Source organism: Ylistrum balloti, unplaced genomic scaffold, assembly GCF_031769215.1.
Source record: "Ylistrum balloti isolate Yb309-2 unplaced genomic scaffold, AGI_CSIRO_Ybal_v1 Utg371250, whole genome shotgun sequence".
In the NCBI taxonomy this organism is placed as follows: domain Eukaryota; kingdom Metazoa; phylum Mollusca; class Bivalvia; order Pectinida; family Pectinidae; genus Ylistrum; species Ylistrum balloti.
In genome coordinates this window covers 124,893-142,317 of record NW_026782676.1, presented here as the reverse complement: position 1 = coordinate 142,317, position 17,425 = coordinate 124,893, and the positions used below count along the sequence as shown (strand labels likewise).

Here is a 17,425-nt window from a genome sequence, read left to right as displayed (position 1 = left end):
CTCCTATCAAATCCGATTGTATTCCACTTTTCTTTTATCATCTCTAGAAGATCAGTGACTGGCTTCAAGGTGTTGGATCTTCGGCAAAATCTCGTTGACATAAGCATTGCAACAACCATGGCGGAAGGGACATTGTGGCAGACTCTTCAGACAAGTCATTTAGCGGGTGTCACTTTCCAGGACAGGCATCGACAGTGTTGTGGCGATAGGGTCGACTTTCCTTCCTAGCCCTTCCTAGACGTGCCCTCCTGAGGGTATACACTTCTCTCTACCAATACAAACCTTATCCTGTTCCTGCTAGACGTCAGGAGCATATCAACGAGATAAAGCCACTTAATCCTAGACAACAAGTATGTGATATAAAACAAATTCGACCAAGATTGGAATGTATCTGTTAGGTATCTGTTATATTGTGGAAAGGTTAACACACACACACTGGTTTTAATTCTACTCTGTTGACTTTGTTATCTCAGATTCATCTTCATTCTAAATGTCTGTGTGTTACACGACAAACCTTAAACAAGCTTAATCTAAGGCATAATGCTTGATATATCCATATTACAGGACTTGTTGGTTGATGTATCCTTATTAGGGGAATATTGGTTGATACATCACTACTCTAGGACATATTGGTTGTTATGTCCTTTTTACAACACATGCTGGCTGATGTGTCCCTACTCTAGGACATGTTGTTTGTTATGTTCTTTTTACAGGACATGCTGGCTGATGTGTCCCTACTCTAGGATATATTTGTTGATCTACCCTTATTAGAGGAAATATTGTTTGACATGTCCCTACTCTAGGACATATTGGTTGTTATGTCCTTTTTACAGGACATGCTGGCTGATGTGTCCCTACTCTAGGACATGTTGGTTGTTATGTCCTTTTTACAGGACATGCTGGCTGATGTGTCCCTAATCTAGGACATATTTGTAGATATATCCTTGTTATAGGACATTTTGGTTGATGTGTCTTTACTCTAGGACATGTTGGTTGTTCTATTCTTATATTAGGACATTTTGGTTGATGTGTCCTTACTCTAGGACACATTGGTTGTTCTATCCTTATTATAGAACAGATTGGTTGATCTATCTTTATTAAAGGACGTGTTGAGTTATGGGTCCCTACTCTAGGATATATTTGTTGATCAATCCTTATTAGAGGAAATATTGTTTGACATGCCCCTGCTCTAGGACACATTGGTTGTTCTATCCTTATATTAGGACATTTTGGCTGATGTGTCCTTATTAGATGATGCGTTGGTTGATACGTAATAACTGAAGTATATTTTCGTAAATACATTAATTTTATATTTGATGTCCTTTTAAAGACATATTGGTTGATATTTCTGAGGTTTTTAATTCTATGTATCATATGTATCAGTGTGCGGCCATCTGGATATTTAAGTCATTTACATATTTTTGTCATACTTTCTGTTTCGTTTTCTTGTCGCATGAGTTTGACCGTCTTTAAATAACTGATAAATATAGGATATAGTAACCAGAAATTAGGCAATGTCAAGGATACGAAATACGAAAAAAGGGGGATACATTTTTACCTAATTATAATTTTCTTGGTTCCTTTATTCCTCCAATGAAAGGAGATATGAGCACTCCTCCTATCCCACCATGGCAACTGTCAGTTCCGCTACCTCCACATATAATGCCTATGATTTCTATTTACATTTTATGTATATCCTATTAAGCATCAATTCACAGAAGACTCTCAATACTTTCAGAAGAAATATACCTTAATTGAAGTTTTATCACGTTTTAGACAATTTAATGAAGACTATGTTCAATAGATTCCCTTGACGATAAACTTTAATTTGGAAAACATCAATGTTGACGCATTAATGCGTATACTCAATGAAATGAACTTTTCTATCAAAGGCTAAATAAGGTTATCAGAGACTAGTTTAGTTGATTTTACTAAAATCAGAAAAACAGTTTTACCATCACGACCGTTTGACAGCTGATATGTTAATGTGTTAATTCTAGGAAACATGTATGTCCCTGTGGGACAGTGTTTCCCAGTAATGCACGCGAGCACGTGAAATGGTAACGTGCTGTTGGGTTAAAGGACTACAAAAAGTACGTACAAGATGTCAGAAGATTTGGAAACAATAATTGTAAAATCCTTCGATTTTATAGACAATGCATAATTTAGCAACCTAAGTTAATCTGATATCACGAAACACGAAGTAAAATGTATACAATTCAGGTTTATATGATGAATACTCATAGATCAAATAATTTCTCGTGTCTGTTAGAAATATAAAAAAACAAAAAACAAAAAAACAAAAAACGAACAATTGGCTTGCTTTACAGGCAATGTGCAGATAATATACAAATATACAATCTCAGTATGTGATTTCTTCCAAAATCCCAATCAAAATTTATTACAACAATAATTTTTGAACACAGGCATTCGTCATAATGTATCGTTATATAATCTCCTTTATTCCTCTATCTATTAAATTTGGAAGAAATATCTTAGTCATCGCTCTCGCTATGGATTTTTGTAATATAAAAAATAAAGGCCAATAATGAAAAATGTAATTGTTGACACATGTTATAACCATTTGTAATTTAAATAATCACCATGTTTAATAATAAACAACCTACCAGAGGTTCCCCAAGATAGTACCACACAATGGCGTAACACCAGTTGTATAACTGCCTACATAACTAAAATAATGTCAATATTGATATCGTCCTCCTTTTTCTTAAACACGTATTTTGAAGAAATATGATATCAGTGTCATTAATAGGAAATTAATTCATCGATTTCATGAATATCACGTTTTTTTTTTTTTTTTTTATTATTATTATTTTTTTCTTTATCGCAGCTAATAGCTAACTTGAAATCAGCGTCCGGTCTTTATATTGGCTGGTGCTTTTCTTAAGCAACATGCGAGCAAGTATTATCAAGCGGATGCAGTTTTGTGTTAAAATGACAATATCGTGTATTAAGGAGACAGTGATGACTTCCAACATATCACAGACAATGTATCTTGGAACGCAATTGTGTTAAAACGCATCTTATACACAATTTATTACATGTTGTGTAAGGAACAGCTGGAGATAGCCTTGGACTTGTAATTTTCAAAAATATCATATCTTGCTGTCGATACTGAGTAGGAATAACAATTTTGTTGATCTGTCTGTTTTATCTTGTTTCTTTCGGTCCCTAAAACAGTCATTGTGGCCATAGAGTGTCCTCGGTTTTATCATGCATACGATCAACGTTTTACTGTCAGCCACTGTATGATTGATTGCTCTAACTTCAAACAGACCCGTCAACCTTTTTTCACCGTGCAACCTATGAAACGTGTATTTGATGGTTTCTGTATTGCTCATATTTGATCATTTACATAGTATTGGCCCTTATCATAAGATATGATATTCTTCAAAATGGGTTTGTTTGCTTTTTAGTTTCAGTTTGACGTGATTCTCTTTGTAAACTTCGCCTTCATTGACTTGAGTTCTTTGGATGTAAATTATTATAATTGCCAGCGAGTCATAAAAGAGAGACCATAAGAAATTAATTGATGATCGAATTTCGGAGTCAGCTGACTGAAAAAAATATCAAAAGATTATTTTCAGTCATAAATATAAATGGGCTATGTCGGTAATGAGTTCTTTAACATATTATTGGCTAACGCGGTGTGGGCATAACCGATCATCACCATGTCCTATATACACCTGTTAGAATAGTTCTAACATCTATCATCCTTTGAACTTGTACTTTATCATCACGGAGAGGAAATCGGGAAGATAAATATAAAAGTAACACCTAATCAATTTTCTGCAATCAGCGATGATCAATTAATCCGTCAAAGAAATCACTCACCCTGACTTGCGTCCTTTCATGTATTTGATTGAAATTGCTCATACAATGCTTTAGCATTACGTTTTTTATAATAAATTAACATTACGCGGCAGTAGATTACGTGATTATGTTCCCTCTAATTATATACTTCTCGACAATAATTAATGTAGGATTCCCTGCCCTGCTATGAATCAAACGCTGATATTTCGGTAATAATTTGAAGCAAATGTGTTTATCAAATTCCTTGTAGTCTATAATTATATTGGGTTCTTTTAATTTTGAAAATAATTAGGCTTCTTTCAAGTATTTGAATTAGGTTTGACTACTGATTTTTCTTCCTTTTTTTTCACTCAAATGAAAAAAATTATTATTGGATTTTTTCTATGTCCTTCCAGAAATTGTATTGTGTCGTTGAAAGTGTATTTTCGTCCAAGATGGATAAAAATCCATATCAATACAGGTCACACGACTAAAGCAAGACACGGCCTATCTCACACATTCGTATATTTCTGGCGATTCGCCGGGTGGACAAATTGATTTATGATAACGAATGCACGATTTCCTATTGTAGCTTTTGCAAAGGACAGTTTGTGACGTTATCTATTCGGTCAGAAAAAATAGATAATACAATCATTGTACTCTACGAAGAAGAACGTGGGATCACTTCGGAAGTTTTGGATGCTGGTAATGCAACGTCAACTTTTGAGGATACACGTCATCCCGTGTGATGTAACGTGGAACTTCCTGTTCAAACTCCTGAGGACATAAGGTGCATGTGCCTCGTTCACCATTTATCCTACCAGAAAACTCTCGTGAGTGATGGCGAATCGAGAAACATATGAGACTTAAAACATATTTGTTCTTTTTTTTAATCGAAGACTAAATAGTGTATCAAGGTGAAAGAATGTTCTTTACGTTATAAACAGCGTTAATCATTAAAAAAAATATAATTGATGCCATGTCAAAAACAAGCATTTCTGCTTTCAACATTTTCCTTGAAGCAAAGGAATTTAAGAAAGAAGCCTTGCTTTGACGTTACGTGGTTTTCAAATCATTCCGACATGGTTTTGTGTATACTTTCGAACACTTTGAACTTTTCTCGTAGGCCTCCAAGGTTAGGCCCTTGGTATCAATGAAGAGCGAACGACACAGCTGTATGATGCATTATAATTCAGTGATTGTCACTACCGTATCCAACTCTTAATATGTCTTTTGCAAAATCATTAAAATGGCGACATGGCATCACTTACTTGCATTGCTGACTTCAAAGCTATCGGTGATATCAAGTTCTCTGAATTTTGGCTCTAAGTATACGGGACCTCGATCACCCACTTGTATACGTTTGATCTCCATCTCGAACTCATTTTGAAGTTCCTCAGATCTTGGGTCAATAAGCGCACCTGTAAGATAAATATAAAAAGCATGTTAAACAGAGAATGTCGAACGCCGAACATATCACCATCATATTGTGAATTTTAGACGCAAACTGTGTCTCGGAAATCGACTGTGATGTCATGATAGGAAAAAAGACGTCACGTCATGAACGGAAACGAGTTCAACAAAATAACTGCATCTGTTTGATTTTGTCCTCCACATTTATAGCTAAAATGTAAATTTTCAGAGTTTTACTACTTACGAATCATTAAAAGCTTTCTAGACTCGTGTTATAAAATCCAATCCGAAAAGAAAAAACCTAATTCAAGATCCTATACATGTTTACGTTATTCATAAAAAAACATTCCCTTACTTTGGGCACAGATCTTTTGCACACCAACTTATTTAGAATGTGATTCAAAATTATTCTATGCTCCGCGATGTACTTTGGTTGACTTTTTTTTCCAATTTCTGTCTTATTTTCATTTAGTTCAGTAGCAATTTGCAGCTTTCAATAAGGATCGTTTCAAGATATGCTTGGAACTGCGTGACCAGCATTCTAAGAACCTGTGGGCATTCAACGGTATTGAAATCGTGTGATGATTAATTACCGACCCGTTCGAACCAATATTTCTACTACATCGGAGGCAGTGGAAGGAACTTCAGATTTTAACAATATCGGAAATTTTACAAACATAATAATCTTATGCGGATGACGTGAAAGCGGTATGCTGATGCAGGCTTTCAAAGACTTCTGTAATTGGATATTCTATTAGGAGTCGACTGAATAAGATCGTGAATGTGATATTGACAAGAAAAGCGATTTTCCTTTTCATTTATCTAATTGGCTTTTCGGCTTGTGTTCCGTTCTACTTTTTTTTTTAGCAAACATAGTCAATATACCAAAATGAAGAAAATTGCAATAGTGCACTGCGTTGTATGTGTCTAGAGCTGCTATAGACATGTAGCAAGCAATCATACTGTGTTTAATCAAATTACGTATGCATGACAAAATCTGACAAAATACATTTTTCAGCTTCAGTGTCTGTGGAAATAACATTATTTCTATTGTATTTGTGAGTTGAGGTACATATCCATCCCCGAAATGCGTGTTCTTTCTTGTGTGATTCTAGATGTACAGTTGTATGTATGACAGTGAACTAAATGAGATGCATGTATGAAACTGACCATGGGGTAAATGTCTAAATATCAAAAAGTGGCAGGAACTGAACATCTAGTACATAAAAAATACGGACCAAACATTCTATAACACCATGTACACTGTTATATTATATCTGAAGAGATAATGGAAAGTAATGTTTTCAGTACAAAATGATCTTAAAACTGCATTATACGTTAAGTTGTTTTGCGAAATAGCAATATGTTGTCGAGAATATTTCATTTATTTTAGCTTTCATGACATAGCTGATTTTTTCCCATTCATCCCTAAAAAATTACGTGTAATGTACGAACCACTATACATAAACATTGTATATCAAAAAGTTTACTGAAAACAATAAAGCTGAAATATATTACATTAGTGTTAATATTTGGTTTCGTTTTGAATGTCTCTCTTATCGGTGGAAAATCTAAGATGATATGACCTCATTATTCACAGACTAGGCTTTTCACTGCAATGATATGACATCTTGGGGTTTGATGGGCATTTTATCGTATCATAATGACAACAAAAAGGTCCGGAGATATGGTCAGCACAAAGTAGGAAATACAATGTACATCAATTCGTCTCTGTCCTGAACATATATCTAGGTACTACTTTCTACTGGAACCCAAAAGAAGAAGGCAGCATGGGGAATTGAAAGGTCATAACTGTTGAATATAGAAAAAAAATCCTTTCCTACTCGATATTTTACCAAATCCTTATACCCTAGATGCCCACCAGAATAAGGGCAAATGCAGACTTTCGCGTTAACCTCCGACCTGGAAGGATGGGCGTTCGAAATATTCTGTTCTAAGTTTACCTTTAAAAATGTCTGATGCCAACGTCATGTGTAAAAGAAAGTGTCAACAGAAAAACGATAAGAATGGTTGTTTATTGCGTAGAAATTTCAAATTAAAATTAAATAACTATAAAATACGACTATAGAAAGGTTAAAGGTGCCCAGAGAAAGAAATTAAGTAGAATGCATACCAATAAACACGCATTAGGTTCCCGAAGCCTTCAGCTCGCGTAAAGTTAATTTAAACGGGGTCCTACACTCCAGCGATGGTTCCTAGCTTGACTTTAGACCTTAGTTCTGTAATTCGATTTTCCAAGCAAGCAAGGATGAGAGGGTGATTAAAATTGTCTTCAGTGTTAAATAAATAATTAAATTCATTTTCACGACAATTATTTCCCTCGTTACACTCGGTCTTACACATCTGCTTTACTACCTCTGGAAATTAAAATTCTGCTTAAACGAACTGTATTCATTCTAGAAAGATTGTCGACAAAAATAACTTTTTCGTGTTTTAGCTTTGTTATGCTTCTTCAATTTCTTAACAATCATTCCAAGTATGTAATTAAAAAGGGAAAGATAAAATTAACATACAAGCGGTAGGCTATTTATAGCCAGCTTGGCATAAAGTCGTATTTGGGCAAAAGAAAACTTGTTGTTCACGATGTTATGTATACTAACTTCTGAAATACATAAACCTGGATATATCTTCTAGAGTTATACGTCCCCGCAATCGCTAAGAACATTGGCTGGCGGTTTTCCGGATAAGTATCAAAATCTATAAGAGACAGTCTTCCACCTCATTCGATTGCATATAAGTGTACACAGAAAGTATCTCATCAAATATTTTCTGTTGATATAAAAAAAATTGAATAATTTACTTGTGAAAAGACAAGCTAACTTCCGATTTAAACGGGCATCCTGCAGGATTTCGGACTTTCTCCTCCAGGGACTTTCTCCTCTATCTTTAGCTGTAAAATGTACCAGTTTCGAAGAAATGTAAAAAAAAAAAAACAAATCCTATTCCGGAGATAGGACATAGGGTACCTATATTTTTGTATTGTCTATCCACGTCTATATTGCGGTTTCCCTCGAGTGATTCAAAATATTTTTAGCTCAATAGATACTACACAGAATTACAAACTTGGGATAATAAGAATACTTATGTACAAATGTTAGATATATATGGAATCAACATGAAAAATAAAAAGGATGGAAAATTGCGGAAAACCCTGAGCTCCGAAACGCTCAAAATTGGAATTTGTTATTTATTTTAGTCTTTTCCGTGCTCCCTTCATATTAAAACATATTAAAAGCACAGTTGAAAGTCTATGATTGCTTTCCTGATCGTCAGATCTCTACCATCCGTGGACACTATATTCGAAGGCCAAGAGACATGAAGTAAAACCGGTATGACTATATATATATATCCGAACAATCTAATGATTACAGTTTCGTAACCATTTTTTAAAATCCTTTTTCATATATTAACAGGCAATGTTCCTTCGCTACGTTTTTACGCTAGTAGATCTTTGAACCTTGTTATCGCACTAATCATCCATTTAGGACTTTTTCCACTGTCTTCTAATCAGGAATGCTTAGGCAACCAAAATTGATCGGAGAATAAGCTTCTTGAATTTGCATCTTATTTTGCATGTTTAAGAATAAAAACACATGCATTTTTTTATGTTTGATCTATGCGATTCAAATATTGCATTGTCGATCGAAAAAAAGTTGACAGCCTTTGTGCCGAATATGATAATCAAAATAACATCTTTTGTATGGTGTTTTAAAGATTTGAATTCCAAGATTGAGCATAAGCATTCTTATCATGAAAATCAAATGAGGTATATTATCGTTCATTCGTGATAATTTATCGAAGCATTCTTCAAATTCCACTCGGGTTTAAACCAAATTTCTTCTCTGCAATAAATGACCGAGAATGCAACAAGATACAGTCATGAGCAAAATGGCATAGACGACACTCATTGCTTCTACATGGCTCCTGTACTGATACAATCGCATGTGCAAGTGTGAAAAAGTAATCAAGTTCTCCGATTTTCTACAGAAAAAAACAGACGTTAGATTCTTAGCAATTGTAGGTTCCCTCGGGCTACACGTAACGGACAGACAATATACTGTCAAACAACATTACCCAATGGCTTTATAGTGCCATATACATCATTCTAAGGCTCTATCACATTTGATGTGTGTTTTGGGTTGTCTGGCTTTTGAACTGTCATGGTCATATGAAGACAATATCGACGGATCATGGGGTCAGTTTTTGTGTGCCATTTAACTGAAATGTCAATCCGGACAAGGTACAAACTCGTCGTTAGATGCCAGTGCGGTGATGAGAATGGGTCAAGCAGTCTTTAATGTTTCTATCAAAGGCTGAATGTTAACCAAAGAGAAGTAAGTACAGATTTGATGGACTTTGATGTAGGGGGAACATTTTATGGGGTATATGTCATTGTAATGAAAATCTTATCAGTATCCTTTGTTGTAGAGAAGCCTTTTTTCTGGCAGACTTGATAGCACAAGACAAAGGAGCCAAGAACCCGTTGTGACAAGTGATTCTCAACAATGGAACTACATAAATTATGACTAAAACCTTTTTTTCCAGGAAAATATAAACTGATATGTAGATCAAAGTTAGTCCAGAATCTGAAAACGTTAAATCGTTTAAAGAAAATAAAAACAATTTTAACAGTGTTATTGATTAGCACCAAAAGCACATGAAGTAGAGAGCAACATAGTTATTACAGAGAAAAAAAGAGAGAGAGAGAGAGAGAGAGAGAAAGAGAGAGAGAGAGAGAGAGAGAGAGAGAGAGAGAGGGGGGGGGGGGGGTATTGACAGATCGACAGATATTTTAAACAAGTACTAAATATTAATTGTGACAGAGACACAGAAACAGAAGTAAGCAAACGCAAAACTCACAATAATGAATGTTATTTTACTTAACAGTATAGAGTAGACGATAGTTTCAACCAAGGACGCAGAGAAATGTGCATTCAATACCCCTTGGATGAGATTCAATCTCACAAGAGTGATATGGCTTCACAGGACAAACTGAAAATTGTGATAAGAAATGTTAGCATAGACAAACAAATTTCAGACATAACACCCATACCAGTTTGAGAGCCACTATACACGTATCTATATATATATGTGTGTAAATATTTATTGATTTGTCTAGCCCCTACTGAAGTGCAATATATTATCAATGTTGACGATTGGCGATGCTTTCTGGTCTATCATACATCAGATTTTAGACTCCTTGTTTTGTAATATTGCACATTGCTTTCTTGTGAAGACTTTCAGTACAAATTGTAAATAAACGCCTAGACCAGGTACAAAGAGTAATCAATATAAAGTAATGCCTTATAAAAATATTTTTCAAAGGTCGGTGTACCAGACAAAATATAACGGTATAGCGTTCACCTGTACGTCTGTATGCATAGCAACCATCTCATCTCCCTCACAACCGCCCACCTACTTAAGGTTTGTAGTCGACCAGACCATATATCTCAACAAGTATCTTTCTCCAAGCACGTGCTGGTTGAGCGACAACCGTCTAAGAATCACGACATACCCACTATCAAATAGTCTGATTATGTAGGTGTTTCATGATTTATATTAAAATGTTGTGACTCGACGTGTAGAATCAATTTGTATCTATAAATAGGAAATGTTATCCTAGATTTTATGTGATTTTTCTCATTTCCATGAATTTACTCCATTATTGATTTTATTTGCGGTTTTTTTTTTTAAATTGTGCCGATTCTTGAACAAACAGAGGAAATATCATGACAAATTGACGAAGTGTAATTTCCTGTAGTTACGTCCCTTAAAACTGATAACAATATTCGATAACTTTTCGACGTTTAAGAAAGAACAGTCTTGACGCATTCCTTTCTGGTATATATATATATATACAATAGAAGCAAGAGGAGATAAGCACAACTTGAAATAAAAAAAAAATCTCTGCTTGATCAGGTTTACGTTTTCCAGAGACAGCTTCATATTTGAGTGAGGTGAATGAAGTGAAAGCTGACAGTAAAATAAAGGTTTAAGTTAAGTGAATATTGACGTTAAAGTGAAGGTTAGCGTTAAAGTGAAGGTGGATATTAAAGAGAAGTTTTAAGTTAAAGTGAAAGTAGATGATAAAGTGAAGGTTTACGTTAAAGTGACGATTGACGTTAAATTGAAGGTTCATGTTAAAGTAAAGATTGATATAAAAGTAAACGTTGACATTAAAGTAAAGTTTTACGCTAAAATGAAGGAAGATCAGTACACACAAGGAAACCAATACAAGGAACACAGAAAACACCCAACGTCATAACACACAAGGGGAACAAAACATATCCTAAATCATGACGCACTAGGAAAACAAGGCACATCTCACATCATAACACACCGGGGAAACAAGACACATCTGACTCCATGGCACACAAGGAAAGCAAGATACATCTGACTCCATAAGACACAAGGAAAACAAGACATATCTGACTCCATAACACACAAGGAAAGCAAAACACACATGAATCCATAACACACAAGGAAAACAAGACATATCTGACTCCAAAGCACACAAGGAAAAACAAGGCACATCCCACATCATTACACATAAGGAAAACAAAACACATCTGACTCCATGGCACACAAGGAATGCAAGACACATCTGACTCCATAACACACAAGGAAAACAAAACACATCTGACTCCATAACACACAAGGAAAACAAGACACATCTGACTCCATAACACACAAGGAAAACAAGACACATCTGACTCCATAACACACAAGGAAAACAAGACACATCTGACTCCATAACACACAAGGAAAACAAAACACATCTTATTCCATAACACAAAAGGAAAACAAGACACATCTGACTCCATAAAACACAACGAAAACAAGGCACGTCTGACTCCATAACACACAAGGAAAACGAGGCACTCTTGGATTATGGATTTAGCAAGGTAGCATAAATACAATATATTTAATTGATAAAAAAAGCCAACTTCCTACGGCTGTTAACGTAAGTGATATTAAAAGATCAAGGTTTGGCTCGATAAGTATGTGACACGTGACTCGTAATAGAGATGTATAATCCCAATTATATCTTGTGTCTGAAATACATTACCTTAATTATTTCTGAGACAAACGTTTCTGTCTCAAAGCCCACACGCTGGTCGACGGACATATTGGATTTATTAAGGGACCTTTAACACGCGCTTTGTCTACACTGTAGTGAGGGTTGGTCTGGAAGCTTTGGTTCCAACGTGTCCATTAGTACAATATTTTACTATATATTTCCTGATTTGCATGGCGGAGGGATATCATTAGTGCTATAGACAGTTACACTGCTTTCAAATGTCTATTTGTATATTTACATCAAACGAATAGACACAAGTTCATTGAAGGTCAAACCCAAATGATAGGTTCTTTGCACACATATAAGCATTTCACGGTAGAAAATCCAATACTTATATAAGCATTGAATAAATACGGGTTTTTTAAGGGAGAAAACGGTAAGACACACACAGGAAGCGGACTTCTAATCCAGAATATGTTGGAATCCAGATAAGATGTATCTTAACACTGTAATTATATTCTGCTGAAGGAAGCAGGGTAATTTACGTCGGTCTTATTTAATGACTAGGTTTTGTACCGGAACTATCTCTCCTAGTGTAGCCATTTGAAGGGTTAGGGAGCGCCCTAATGCACGAAATAAAATGAACTCTTGCGGGCGATGCACCATCGGTGTACAATCAATGTGCAAGGTTTATTTGAGGTTTAATAGGGCCATATTGTGGTGTTTCGATAGAAACACTTAACATCCCTATGCGCAATTCCTTTTTGCATGCAAGTATTTCAGTTTTTGCTAACAATTTATTATCAATAGTCTGTTTGATTTACACTCTTTGCCAATTCGATTACGTGGCATGATCTGTTTGAATCGACCAGGTAATTGAGGAAGAGGGGTTTTAGTCAGAACACAGTAGAAAAAAAAAGCCAAAAAAGAAGAAGAAATAAAGTCAAGAAAATACTAACATGTCAAAATAATCATAATCCAAACTCGCTTTCAATATAACTGGGGCAAAATATGAACAAAAAAATCTACACGGAGGCCCATGAAAAAAGTGCAGAGAGAATAATATCAGTTGTTCCGGAAGAGTCAGCGTCCTTTGCTTCATCGACGACAACTACCCTGTAAATCTTGATTTATCCTAAACGTTCAATGAGAAAAGAGGGAAGTGTCAGGAAGGATAGATATGCAAGTAGATTGAGTATTCAGTTTCAACTGACAATAGATATACATAGATTATATACCAGAAACATATAAATGGATTTTTTCATGAATTCAAATTTTCTTGCTCCACAGCCCACCCGGTTTGTCTGAGAAGCAACTCAGTTCATCACTCTGTTGTATTTATCAAAGCAAAACGTGTCCATTTGGTAAGTAATTACTGATATTAGTAACTATCACACGTTTTTGAAATTAAGATAAATTTGTAACACACTTTTTGATAATTCATTCGTTAATTCATAACGTTTAATAATGCTCAAATTAATTTATAGTTTCATCAATCAGAAAAGTAAAAATGAAATGAAAAGAATTTCCAAACTGCGAGGTTTATACACAAATCTGACATGGCAACTTCATTCCATTGGTTTACTCAGTAAATTCTAAATAGGGCCATGTTAAAATTAATTGCAAGCAATCTGTTATTTTACGCAACGAATAAGGCTGCAAATTTTTGTTCAATATTTTGACATTAAGGAAGTCGATTAAAGAAAATCGTTTTCCTTGAACCGACTGAATGACCCATACCATTACTGAACCGGAAGTGCAATGATCGTAATGAGTGACAGCTGTTTACCCGTGAGCTCTGGTTAATTCATAGAGCACAGACAAAATTACGAGGACGACGTCTGGTTCTTGGCACAAACAAATTTGGTGCCACCATCCCATAATTCAAGATTTTGTCCACTCACAGACATGTCTGGTTTTGTCTGTTACTTCCTTAATAATAAAAGCGTTTTTGCATGTGTCCTGACTTTCTGGATATGAAGTGGTCTGCACAGTTTCCTTTAAAAGTGAATCAAGTCATATCTACTCACAAACTTTGACCCCAACTTTGGGGCAATAACATTATAAAAGAGATGACTTTACACATAACACGTAGAATCATATTTGGTTTGGAGTTATCATGTGATGTTCTGTTCATATCTTGATGTTTTTTTACCATATGTGTTTCAAAATTTTGATAGTTCATACAACTTCACAGTAAAAGGGAAACCGCCGTCAAAAAAAAAAAAAAAAAAACAAAACAAAAAAAAAAAAAAAAAACGATATGCAAGGTCTAGAAACAAGGTTCAAATACGCGTATTTCAACCGGCCTCTGGCAGCTGGCTATCTTGTTTCCGATGTTGTAGTATCCATAGTAAAAACTCTCAATATGAAGGACACATGTCTATCAATGTCACTTTTTTCTGTTCCCTTGACAACTTGAAAGGTGTTTCCTTCTCGAAATTATTGCAAGTAAGACCATAGTTCAATTATACTATAAACAGATTATCAACAATCTATATGTATTGTATTCATAATAATATCCAATATTCAATTTCCATTTAAGATATAAAACATTTTAGATATAATCTCTTCATTTTCCGATCATAACGTTATCTAAGTTATTTTAAGAATATCGTTGTTTGGTTAATATTGCTTAGAATCGTGTAAACAATTAGTATCATATAAGAACAGTCTCTCAAATTACCCGATTTGAGTTAAGTGTTGCGTGCGTGTATGTTTTTTTTTTTTTTTTTAAGAGGGGTGGGGAGGGAGGAGGCTAATACATGATCGTTTAAGCTTCTTTATAATAGTGCGGAACTAAAATCGACTTTATAGTAGCATGCCCAATGTGGTCATATTCTACAGACAAGGAGCAAAGCAGTCGTTACATTACCCTATGACGAACATTAAACAGGAAGTAGTAACCGCCATTTTTAAAGGGCAAAAGTTAGGCAGGGAGGACATTAGGTTGTTTGTATACTGGTAAGAACCATTACAGGTTTGTTAGAATATTGGTTAGAACTATTACAGGGTTATTTTTATATTGGTAAGAACTATTTCAGGGTGTTAGAATATTGGTAAGAACTATTACAGGGTTGTTTGTATACTGGTAAGAACTATTTCAGGGTTATTTGTATATTGGTAAGAACTATTACAGGGTTATTTTTATATTGGTAAGAACTATTACAGGGTTGTTAGAATATTGGTTAGAACTATTACAGGGTTGTTTGTATACTGGTAAGAACTATTTCAGGGTTATCTGTATATTGGTAAGAACTATAGTAGTGCAAATATTACGTGTAACATACATCACCCAGTATAGACGAATTGAAAACCCATTCAGTCATTAATTGTTAAGACATCAATATTTCACCGATAATATTCATTATGATAACTGAAATTTATTTCTAATTTAAATGTATTCCTTCAAATTTATTCAATTTAAAGTGACGAAGCTTAAATGATATGTGTCATAATTTGATTTCAGTAATGAACATCAGACAAACATGCCCGTAATGTTTATTATTTGCCGCACTTGACATTCTCAGCGGATTGTTTACCGCCCTGGTTGTAAACAACCATCTCCTATATTTATGGATCTCCTGAAGGCGCTCGTTGTAACAATGCTGCCGTAATTCCTTCTGACAACATACCAATGTTGACTCAGATTCGAGAGATGTGCTTGATGTGATTCGGCGAGTCAACAATAAATTGATGAACACCGAGCCTAAAATAACTTAAGATGTTGTTAAACTCATTTTTTGTAACAGAGAGGATGTTTCTTGACATGTTCGGATTTGTTTTGCGCTGAAGAAGCACTTGTCGCATGATTTACGATCTCTTGAATATAAATCGGATAACAACTGCCCATATCATTCCATGTATGCTATGCTTATCTGCATTCAATAAATTTATAGCAGTGTCGTCATTGTACAGCAAGGAAATCATTTGTCCTTTTTTGGTTACATTGATTCTGTCATGTTCAAATCATAAAGTTTGAATTTGATACATAGTTATGATTTTATGAGTTCTTTCTCCCCCAATTTAGTGATGATATAACCTCTGAAAAGTACTGCTCATGTTTTGCACAATGCTATGTATTCCTGTCTCGTAAGATCTGCCTTATACTTCTACGCGGTTTTTTGTGCAACGTGATGTTACAACTAAACCTACGTCATATCCAGTTGTTTATTTATTGAATCTAGCAATTTGGAAATGAAAACAGCTGAAACAAATGTTTGTTAGAACTACGTAAGAGGAAACATACATTTCACGTATATGTTGTAGATCGAATTGAACTCAGTATCGAGTTGACATTTGCCTCAAGTGAGGTTTTGTTACAGAATATTTGCTCAACTAAATATATGTACGTCCGTCAGTGTCCGTCCGTCCATATTCACTCGTCCGAACAACTCCTAAACTTATGACCGATGCTGAAGAAACCCTAAAGACGTATAAACAATGCCTTAGTATTTGCTTTTTTACTAGTTTCGCGATTGCACGGCCGTTTGCTGAAAATTCCAATCAATAATCATTGGGCTGAAGAAATATCTTTTCTTTTCTTTTGTAGATTAATTTCTTTGAAATCACACACACATTGTAACAGAGCCTTGTTGTTTTGCACCCTGATTTTTTTTCATTCTTCTTTTTATTTCTTTCCTCTCGCTTCGCTTGTTGTTGTTATTTTTTAGTGTGGAAATTGGATCAAAACTGACACAAAATACTATATCTACCCAAATACCATGTGCATCCAGTAGTAATTTAATGAAATCATTATGATTTCCATAAAAACGAGTGGCTGATCTATTGAAAATCTTGGTAATTCCTGAATATTGCGATCATCGTGATTGTCATATCATATTGTTATGCAGTTCATAAATGGCTGCAATATTTACCAAAACGCAGCACATGTTTGTTCCTGACTAAGAGGTCACCTTGTAGTTGCCGGTGACTACCTCACTGAACAACAAACGGAAGCTCCGCCGCACGCCGTCGAGAGAGCAATAAGTGTAAGCAGTCTTGACAAAGGACAACTAAAACAGAACAGACTGGTCTATACTAGGCTTTATGAGAAACACCAACGGCCACGGATAGGGAGTTTCGAACCACGCACCACAGATCTTCACTCTTCTCTAGACCACACTCTAAACGATTGTTATAGTTAAGCTATTTTCA

The 17,425-nt window shown here is 35.0% G+C and overlaps 1 protein-coding gene across 1 annotated transcript in view; it reads right to left on the bottom strand.

Moving 5' to 3' along the window:
- LOC132561646 (glutamate receptor-like) overlaps window positions 1-17,425 on the bottom strand; it is a 78,128-nt gene that overhangs the window by 45,505 nt on the left and 15,198 nt on the right. The window contains exon 2 of the mRNA XM_060226347.1: window positions 5,085-5,234. Coding sequence (XP_060082330.1) covers window positions 5,085-5,234 — 150 coding nt within the window. The remainder of the gene's footprint in view (window positions 1-5,084; window positions 5,235-17,425) is intronic.